Here is an 11,064-nt window from a genome sequence, read left to right as displayed (position 1 = left end):
CTCCCATGCAATGCAAAGAGGATGATTTTCTCTGCTTCCCAGTTTCATGCTACTTGCTTCAGAATAGTCACTGTGTTGCTAAGACAACAGGGACACGGCAACAGAAAACTGGGATTGAAGTCAAGGCACTGTAGCTACCTCAAAGGATGTCATAAATAGTGTGTTCAAGGCCTTTTTCACAGTGAAACCTGTAACACTTGAATTAGAAAAAAGTGATCATATTCATCCAACACTCTTTCACAGAGAATTATAATGCTCTCAAAAAGTTACATTCTAAAATAAACATTGGTATGTGGACCAAAGGCAGGAAATTGTCGTTCCCAATAATTCAGATCTTTTTTAGAACCTGTGGAAATAACTGAGGGGAACTTGTCCTTACATTCTGATTTGCCTTTATTCTAATAGAAGCATGTCTGTGGAATATGTGAAGGAAGCAGAAAGAACTATTGTCAGTGACTCTTCCATTAAAAATCTACATCTCATTTTAACAGAGGTCTGATTCTAGGTGGTAAATAAATAGGGTAATTTTGATATCTGCTGAGACCTGTGATTGATATTTGGGATCTGAGTTTATGAACAGGTGCAAAGAAGTAGAGTCTCCCTGATGACCTTTGATCAAGGCACAGAAAGCTCAGCAGCAGTGGTGGGAGGTGGGTTACAGCTCCAGATTTGTCTAAGTAAACGAAACTGCAGCAATCTCCCTGTATTACACCCAGAACATCAGGGCAAGGACAAAGAAAAGAAAAACAAAATGCTTGAACTGACTTTGAACTGTTTTCTGACCTAAAATACAAAATGAGAAAACAGTCTTTAATTATAAACTGAAGAGTGTCCTTCACATCATGTATATTGTAGTGCACAGAGATAAAAAATTCATCAGAAATAATATGGTGGATGAATCAAGGAGCCCTGTTCTCTTAGAGTGTGGGTGGGTCTTCAGAATCATCTCACTTCATAAGAAGTAATCCAGCAAAAAATAATGGGTAGGCCAAGGCAGGTGGTAGAGGACATGGTTTCCCCAAATCTTTGGGGGAGAGACACAGAAAATGACTGAAAACTGAGTTACCAGTGAAGAATTCATTTTTCAAGGAGGAATCAAAAGATACTCTTTAATGGTGGAAACTGAAGGTTATACAGTATGATCAAGGCTTCTGCAGGAATCCTTACTGTCAAGTAGAAGTTAAATCTAGCAGAGTCAAATGAAAAGCAGAAAACCTTTTTTTTTTTTTCTTTTTAACCCTGGTGTTCTAAGCATTAAAAAAGGAAATAGAAAAAAACACAGACCACTCTTATTTTAATATTCTTAAGTAGCATAAATCATAATGGTTTATATACTACACTATACAAATAATATACTGTTACTTTCCAAAGAAAATCAACTTCTTATAGGGTTTTCTGAAACAGTTACTCCATATAGCTAAGAGCTTGACCCTTTGCCATTGCTACAACACATGGAATATAAGCTATGAGGTTCCAAGTCTTCCAGTTGTGCCTGTTTCTGCTGCCACTGAGGGAGGAGGCTCTTGGAGACCTGTCGCGGCCCCTTCCATCTCCTGCTCCAGGAAACACGGGCTCTGCAGATGGACGTGTGCCCAGGCGTGCAGCTTCTGTGCTTTGCTTCCCACAAGGCTACTCCATTTAAGAGAACTTGCGCTTCTTCATGGCTTCTGCCTTGACTGCCAGGCTCTTGGCACAGATGGTTAAAACCACAATGAGAACGCCCACCACAAATGTCACCAGGGGCCAGAGGAAGCAGTGCAGGAGGACAATCTCATCATGCGTGCGATGTAGCAGCACATCATCTGGTCTGCAAGACATTGAAGAATAGGAAAGGAAAAGCCGTCAACTGTCTTGGCATCGCATTGAAAAACTTTTATACCCTGGGGCCACACTGGATCTCCTTCCCACAGGAATAACCACGCTTAAAGTGAAGACCTTGCTCTGACTACAAATACAGTACTTTGTGCTTCAAACCTGTGAGCTCTTGAATCAAGTAATTGATGCAAATTTGCACATCATTTATAATATAATTTACATGCTGCAATTTGTCAAAAGCGTAGCAATCACTTCTGCTATTTTCCTCCATTATAAGTCGCCTAATGGATTCTACTTTCTCATTCATCCTCCACTATCCGCTGATCAAGGGGTTTGAATCAATCTAAAAATTACCGATGGATGAGCATTCTCTGACAAACCTCAACACTTAAGTGGGTCCCCAATGACCTTAATTCAGAAAAAATGTCAGTCAAAGTCACTGAATCAGTTAGAATGACCTACGGTTTAGATCTCAGATCAACTTAGCTTCAATAATGGTTGAACTGAATGCATTTTTCCATGCTACTGGGAAGGATAGACCATAATTCTGAACTACCGATGCCCCTTCAGCTTGTGATTCTGGGGACTGAACCCAGGGCCTTGTACACACTAGGCAAGTGCTCTGTCATTGAGCTACATCCCCAACTCTGACCACTTTCTTGAAAATTTTGCAAGGTCTTAGCAATAGATTTAGATTTCCGTCTTGTCAATGCAGGGCTCCATTTTCAATTTCTTTTTTTTTTTTTTATTGTAAACAAATGGGATACATGTTGTTTATGTTGTTTCTCTGTTTGTACATGGCGTAAAGGCATACCATTTGTGTAATCATAAATTTCCATTTTCAATTTCTACACTGATCTTATTGATAGGAAGTGAAGATAAGATATACTCCACAACCCATGGTCTCTCATCTTTGTCGAGTTCTGGGAATTCAGCTTTCATACGTGATATTTATATTTGACAAGATATTTCCATTTCATCCACAGGAAGGTTTGTTGTTATGTTAGAGTCATTGTGCTTCCTCCAGAAAAAGAAGAAAATAATGCAGAATAATTAGTACAATTGCCTTCAAGGACATCAAAGGCTTCAGACCACAAGGGCAGTGCTTTTAACAGAGAAGTACATTCCTGAGGAGCACTCATTAGTCATAGCTCTCATAATTCAAAACCTATTTTCCCAGAAGACTGATAAAGGCCATTAGGTATTTCTCTTTTACCTGCAGTGGCTTCATGTGGCTTATCATGTGGCAGTAACAGAAAGAGCTGTACACACTGGCTTTGAAATTATCTAATCCTTACACTCTTTTCCCCTTTGGTGCATAATTTCAAATTCTGCATATAAAGTAAGATTGTTATAGACATTTTATTTCAAAGTATTTCAATTAAATTTACATTTAGTATGTAACAATTAGGTAAAAGTCATGGCAGCTTGTAGAAATGACTCCAGTTTCTGAACTCCTGTAGGAATACATTGTCTTAAGACTTGGGTTACCATTAATTTATGTGTATATGTCAATGCACATATCCTTTTTTTCCGGTAAGGCCCAGAAGGGATTGTCATTGCCTGTTATTCTACACAGCTGTTACTAAACAACTGCTTGCCACTGATGACAAATAGTCCATGTTGTACTCTTATTATCTAGGCAAATTTTAAAGAAAGCTGGGTTCTGACAAAGTAGAGGTCAGGGTCCAAAAACAGAGCACAGGTTAGTCAGAGCTACCTCTCAGAGTCTTTGAAATCTGTATCCCCAAAACCGCCATGATTCTTTCTCCGGGTACAGGTGCCCACAGGGGTCCGGCAACTCTACTAAGTGGTATGCAAAGGAAGATGAAAGCTCTTTCTCCAGATCATTATTCTTTCTAGGAAGGACTATTCTACTCCTCTGGAATCTAACGGTACAAAGATGAGACCTAGATTCTTCACCCCAAAGGGTAAGATGTAAGTGCATTTAATAGCACTGAATTGTACACTTACGAACTGTTATAGCATTAAAAAAAGAAGAAAAAGTAAGAAGAAAAGAGACAGGAGGAGGGAGGGAGGGCTTTGATTTTTAACACTATTTTAGTAAATATGTGTGCCGTTTTCATAAGTAATATGTTTTTGCAGCTAACTTTCTATTCTTTCTATAGTCATTATTACTGATGTTGAAGCCTTTACCACAATATTGTACACTGAGTCAGAAAAATAGACCAGATGAGTGTGGTTGGAATAATACACATATTTTCTGAAACACAGTCTGAAGACCATGTACTGGAAAGGGAAGTAAAGAAGGAGAGGCAGAGACAAAACAATAACTGGAAAATGCTAGACCCAGATATTTGTTTTATTCAGAAACTTCTTGGAATTCTACCTCCTTCAAGAACCCTTTGGGCAACACTTTTTTAAACATTTTAAATGTTTAAACCACACTTTTTTTTACTTTGAGTAATTCAGATTGAATTTGTAATTGCTTCAAAAACCTTCTGTGAGATAGAAATATTAAATATAAATGTACACATTTTTAAAAAATAATTCATGTCTCTTTCAATTTCATGCCTCAGGATCCTCCAATTTTATCAAGCAGGCAGCTTTTGGATTGTTTAGCCAGAAATTATCTGTAAAGGGATTTGGGCTTCAAATTCAGTTTCCACAATTATATGGTAAGCAATGAAGAGGAACTTTCAAGAATGTAGACCCAAGGCAAAAAAGGATGACCACTCTGTATCTAAGAACTTCAAAAATGCAAGAGTGTGCAGGAACTCTAATGGAAAACACTTTTAAACCCTGAGTGGAGGGAAGTATGAAAATCATAAAAGAAGAATAAAGGCTACAGGTAACTTTAGAAAAACATTTCAAAGGGTTGGCACTATCCTGAGACCAGCTTTCAAAGTATATTGTGATAATAATACTGCTCAGCATTTTTTTCCCTTATAATTGGCATTTATTGATGCTTACTACCTGCCAAGTACTGTAGCAGGACCTTTCATCTTATTTGATGCTTAAAATGACCCTGTGCTTGAAAATTTTTAAAATTTTTGCTTTACAAGTGAAGAAATAGAAGCAAAGGAAGATTAGTTTGCCCAAGATTATATAATTTAACCTAATGACAATGATTTGAAACTGTGTGATTTGTAAATCTGTACTATTTACCTTTAAGCCAGCTTGTCTCAAATTAGATTCATTGACAGTATGTGTTTCCTGGGTTTCAACCCTTGATTTACAATATTAGAATCTGATGTTGTAGGGTCCAGAAATCTACACTCTGGAGAAACTCGGGTGATTCTATATGAACTTGAGTTTAAGAAGCATCGTATAAAGTTCTAATAATAAAAAAACGTAGTGTGAACCATGAAGTGACTTAGCTGCCTAATTGACACTCCTGTCCTGGTAATTTTTTCATGGCCTCTACATTTTAGGCAGAATGTGCACTACATAAAGAAACAACAGGATAAGAAAAAGGGGAGCTGAAGGACAGGGCACGTAGCTAAGTTGGTAGAGTGCTTGCCTAGCGTATGCAAGGCCCTGGGTTCAAGAGCTGAGAGGGAGGGGGAGGTTGAGGGCAGGGGTTAGGGAGCTGAAGGGGTAGAAATACAGACCATGACGCTAAATTTGCCCAGGAGAAGCCCTTTGTTCTAAGTGACAGAAAGATACCCCATACATGAGCAGTAATACCAGTCCATCGAGAAAAAAAAAAAAACCCAAAGATTTGGTGTATGTCACCCTAAATACAGAAAACCTCTTCCTTTTAACAGTCTCGCCAAATGGTAGTCCTTCCATTCCACATGCTTGTTCCCGTGGCTAACAGGGAGAGCGCGCCCTCCTTCTTCTCCTGCCCCATCCTCCAGCCCAGGGGACAGGAAATTTCTTAAACTTACCTAGTTCATAAAAAAATCTCAACGGCACTGTAGTTTACTAGAATTGTACAATGGAAACTGTACCAAGAGACAAGATGACCCACTTCAAAGTGCTTTCTCCTCATGACAGCCTACAGGAAATAGAAATCTTCCTAGATTTGTTATCACAAGTACTTCTCGCTTCTCTGAGCAGAGAATTTTTCTTTTCCTGTAGGCTGCTAGAAAGTTGATTTTGGCCCATCTCAGCAAGATGACATGGCATTCTTATGCCAACCACATGCCTATTGCTTGCCTTTTTTTTTTTCCCCTTTACACGTTTCTAATTTGTCTTACTAAATCCTTTCTCTCTCTTTTTTTTGATGCTGGTGATTGAACCCAGGGCCGTGCACATGTTAAGCGTGCACTCTGTCACTGAGCTGCACCCCAGTCCCAATCCTCTGAATCTTTAGGGGACTCACTAAACCCTTCTTTTATTTATTTATTTATTGGTATTGGGGATTGAACCCAAGGGTGCTTAACCACTGAGCCACATCACCAGCCATTTTATTTTTTTTATTTTGAGACAAGATCTTGCTAAGTTGCTTTAGGGCCCCACTAAGGTGCTGAGGCTGGCTTTGGACTTGTGATCCTCCTACCTCAGCCTCCTGAGCTGTTGGGATTACAGGCATGCAACACCACACCCAGCCTAAACCCTTTTTAAAACAGGCCTATGTACAAGTATTTATCATATATCTACATTTACATGTCAGGTATATTATAAACCATGGGAATTTTTTAGTTGTCAAACTTTTCTCACGATTCTACGAAAAATAATGTACTACATCATTAGAGGAATTTGCACTTATGCCTTTTGACTTTAAAGTCTGAAAATGCTTCATCATTATGTCAAACAAAATAATTCTGCAGGCATAACTTCAGTCCCATATGCCAGGCCTCTGGCATGATAGCACAGCCAAAGGACACCAAAAATGTGATGATTTCATTCTCCAAGCCTTTGAACGAGTGCTATCTAGGCCTGCTTTAAATCTTATTATTTATAACATGACCTACTTTCAAAAAGAATCTGAAATAGATAACAGTAAAACCAAAAGTTTTTGTTTTTATTTTGAGGTAGGGTCTCACTGTGCTGTCCAAGCTGACCTTGAATTTGCAATCCTCCTGCCTCAGTCTCCTTAGTAGCTGGGATTACAGATAACATGACATTCTGAAGCCAACCACGCTCCTATTGCCTTGCCTTTAATTTTTTTTTCTCTCACACATTTCCAATTTATCTTGCTAAATCCTCAATTATTATTTAGTTAGCTAGCTAGTTAGTTACTTAGTGCCAAGCCTGTGCTCTGCCACTGAGCTGCACCTCCAGTCCCAATCCTCTCAATCTTTAGGGGACTCACTAAACCCTTCTTAAAGCAGGCATATGTATAGGCATGTGCTACTGTAACAAGCAAATCAAAGGATTTGAATATGATAAAATCCTTAATCTGACAGTAAAGAGCAAGCACAATGTAATTAGGATGGGCAAAATGGTAAAAACCCAGGCTAAGAAGAGATACTGCATTAAGTATAAGTAAAACTTATTTCTGAACCTCCTGGAACTCAAGGAGAGAGGGTGCATGATGAGTTACCCAGCTGTCATTGTACAAGAAAAGGAAACATGACGATTTGTCAGAACAAACTTTCTGCTTGGGCTCAAGTAGAAGGCAATCATTCTGTGGGTACTTTAAGTAAAGTAACTGGTGTGACACATTTAAAAGCCCACGAACAGCAGTTTTACAAGGCTAGGGGTGAGACCATTTGAGTTTTTAGAATACTGATTCCCAGGCCCTAGATCTGCTGAATCAAACTCAAGTTCCAAACAATTTTTCAGGCAATACTGACAGTTATTCACATCTGGGAACAACTGACTTCTAAAATATCAAATGCATCAGCCTAGTTGTTTTGTTTTTTTGTTTGTTTGTTTGTTTGTTTTGTACCCGGCACTGAACTCAGGGGGCACTTAACCACTGAGCCACATCCCCATTTCTTTTTTGCATTTTATTTAGAGACAGGGTCTGGCTGAATTGCTTAGGGCCTCGCTAAGTTGCTGAAGCTTGCTTTGAACTTGAGATCCTCCCGCCTCAGCCTCCTAAGCCACTGGGATTACAGGCTTGCACAACCACACTGAGCTCAGCCTAGTTTTTGACAACACTTGGAGAGCAAACTGTTACAGGCTGAAACCAATTAGGAGTACAGGCCTTCTGTGTCCTCTGCCAGGTTAGATTCCTGACATGGAGGTGATGAAAAGAAATTTTATAATGAAAACCAAAGACCCTGATGTGCGTTCTTTTCCAGATAACTATTTGCTTAGAGTCTGGGTTTTAGGCAGCTTTAGAAAGTTTCCCAGAGAAGTCTCAAGGGCACAAATATTTAAATTAAATGCACCCATGAAAAGAAGACCACGACATAGATTTTCAGGGAGACATTACTGGCCATCGATATTCAATCTAGAAAACCTTGATGGGTGTTAGTCAGCTTTTTGCCACGATTAACAAAAGAGCTGAGATAACTAACTTATAAAAAGAAAAGATTCTTTTTGAATAGTTTTAGAGGTTCTAGTCCAAGGTCAGTGGAACCCATTACTTTGGGCTGTGGCAAGGCAGCACATCATGGAAGAAGCATGTGACGGAAAAACTGCTCATCTCATGAATAGGAAGCAAAAGAGAAGAGGAGGAGATCCCACCATTCCCTGCAAGGACACGCCCCCAATGGTCTGTGAATCTTCCAGTAGGCCCTACCTCTCAAAAGGACCTCTATCTCTCAGTAGTCCCAACCAGGGGACCAAGCCTTTAACACATAGGCCTTTGGGGGAACACTCCTAAACTACAGAAGTGTATTACTATTTGTGTTGTTTATTAGCATGATTACATGCTACGGACTTTCTAGAAGGGAGACTGAATTAAAACACACCCCATGAAAATATCTAATGTGTTCTATTGATTGATGACTTCTAAAATATTTCTAACATTTTTTTATAATAATAGATTTTTATAATAATAAAGATTGGCTGATAAATATATTGGGGCTGGGAGCATAGTTCAGTGGTAAAGTGCATGCCTGGCATGCCCAAGGATTTGGTTTGATCTCCGGCAGCATCGCCAGCTTCCCAACTCCACACACACACACACAAAAAAAACACTAGAATTTGGTATTGGCATAATTTATTGAGAATAATTAGCCACTACGTCTAGTTGCTGTTGGAAGCAATCCTAAGACCTTCCCAAGAGAAGAAAATGTATGCTTTCTCCTCCTATGTGACCACAGGAAGGCAGTTGAACAACTGATCTAAAAGCAGTGGGAATACAGAGACCAGAACGCAAGATCCTTGACAATACTCTTCATGTTGAGCTGCTCTCCTGATGGGGATCCACTTGGAACCCCAGTTGTCATAGATACTTTAACCGAAGATAACTGAGACTTAACAGATGCTAAGAGGTGCCATCTTCTTGTTTCCCTTATCTGACTAATGGCAGCAACTTCTGGCATTTAAGGCAACCATAAATTTCCTCTCAGGGGGAGTTTCATGGCCCTGAAGACATGAAAATTCATTTTGGTATAGATGTCTTCATTTCCCCCTCAGCTGCCTGTGTCCTTGACAGTTAGTATTCCAGTCCTGTACAGGTAGTTTTCACAAGCAAAGGATTACTTTCAACTCTAATGTGTGCATCTCAGGTAGAGAGAAGCAAGAAAAAAATTTAAAAATTCAATAACCCTAGACTTTAGGGTTATACCCTAAATTTACCCCATAAACCATCATTTAACAACACCAGATTATTAAGGCGTTGGGCTTGGCAAATGTTCCCTACTGATTAAGATGACTGCCCCCTATAGATGCAGTACACACAAGCAACTGTCTCAAGCAAGTCTTCTAAAGAGGCCTGGGAAACTGTCACAGCGCGGTGCTTCTGAGTAATGCTCTTCTTTTAAGGTTTTATTCACACTGTGTGGTAATTATTTTTGTACATCTGTCCACTTTCCCAACCTGATTCTTAAAAACCCTGAGATCAGAGACCTATTAAGGGTAATCCCTGCATTACATTCTCATTCCACACTGTCTACCAGCTGCTCTGGAAGAGTGACCTGTGTCACTTAGAGGCATCTCCTGCTGCAGGGCAGGACTTTCAGCTCCTTGATTTCATCAGAGGCATACCACTTTGTAAACGAGATCACAGTTTCGTTCCAGAAATTCCTGTGGGTTTTTCTTAAGAAGAGTATTCCTGTTCTTCACAGTAATTCAGTCTGTGGTTTCTCTGAGTTACCAAGTAAGTTATTTATTTCACAGAAAACTCTCAAGTGTTTTCTGGCCAAAATGCTTAAACTTAAGTATTAGAGAGAAATAAATTGGAGAAAAGACGATATCTACAGTCTCCAGTTTGAGACATAGACTTTTCTTATAATAATTCTCACCTCGAGTACCTACTTTGTAGTTCCAGTTTTAAGTGGAAATCCAATACCATTTTAAACCAGTGTGAGGAAAATGGATTATTTAATACATTGTGTTGGGGAAATACTGGTCATTTGCAGAGAAAACACTGGCTCCCCATCATCCTCCCCACCCACTGTCCTCTACCACACACATGCACCCAAAAGTCTACATAGTTCAGAACCTTAGTTGTATAAAACAAACCATGAATGTTTTAGAAGAACTGCATTAAAAAAATAAAAACCTTGGAGTCTCCTCATTTTTAAAAATATAAAACCCTTAATAAGAAGATTTAATGAGGGTATTTATGTGGAAAGTGATTTTTCTACAAAACCCTTTGCAAGATAGATGAACTCGAATCTAGTCCACATTGAAGTTTCACGACCTTGGAGAACTGATTTTGTCAAGCCACAGAACATAACAGCACAGAAACAGAATCTTTTGCAATCGGTGGCATTTGCAAAGCTCAGAGTTGAAGAAAAGCTGGCAGATGTTCATTGTAAAAGTCAATGACAGTACTCTCTGCAGATGACTACCTGTTTTTACTTCCTATTGCTACTGGAACAAATTCAGCAGCTTAAACCAACACAAGCTTACTCTCCTACAGTTCTGGAGGTCAGAAGTCTGAAATCTGTTTCACCGGGCTAAAAAGATGTTGGCAGGGCTCCATTCCCTCTGGAGGCTCCCTGTGAGAATGTTTCCTTGCTTGTTGGCTTCGAGAAGCTGCCTGAATTCCTGGCATCACTACATTCTCTTCCCTTCGTCAGTGCAGCCCGTGCTTCTCTCTCAGATCTCTCCTTCCTCTTTTTTTATTTTTTTAATTTGTACCAGGCATTGAACCCAGGGGCACTTGACCACTGAGCCACATCCCCAGTCCTTTTTACTTTTTATTTTAAGACAGGGTCTTGTTAAGTTGCTCAGGACCTCACTAAGTTGCTGAGGCTGACTTTGAAATTGAGA

General features: G+C 39.5%; 1 protein-coding gene across 1 annotated transcript in view; it reads right to left on the bottom strand.

Moving 5' to 3' along the window:
- Nucleotides 1-1,197: 1,197 nt before the first annotated feature.
- Nucleotides 1,198-11,064, bottom strand: part of Kcnmb4 (potassium calcium-activated channel subfamily M regulatory beta subunit 4) — a 60,930-nt gene continuing 51,063 nt past the window's right edge. Inside the window, exon 3 of the mRNA XM_047551767.1 lies at nucleotides 1,198-1,807. Coding sequence (XP_047407723.1) covers nucleotides 1,639-1,807 — 169 coding nt within the window. The 3' untranslated portion in view covers nucleotides 1,198-1,638. The remainder of the gene's footprint in view (nucleotides 1,808-11,064) is intronic.

The sequence above is a fragment of the Sciurus carolinensis genome, chromosome 4 (assembly GCF_902686445.1).
Source record: "Sciurus carolinensis chromosome 4, mSciCar1.2, whole genome shotgun sequence".
In the NCBI taxonomy this organism is placed as follows: Eukaryota; Metazoa; Chordata; class Mammalia; order Rodentia; family Sciuridae; genus Sciurus; species Sciurus carolinensis.
The sequence above is the reverse complement of the archived record's forward strand: the minus strand, read 5'-3'. Positions and strand labels throughout refer to the sequence as shown.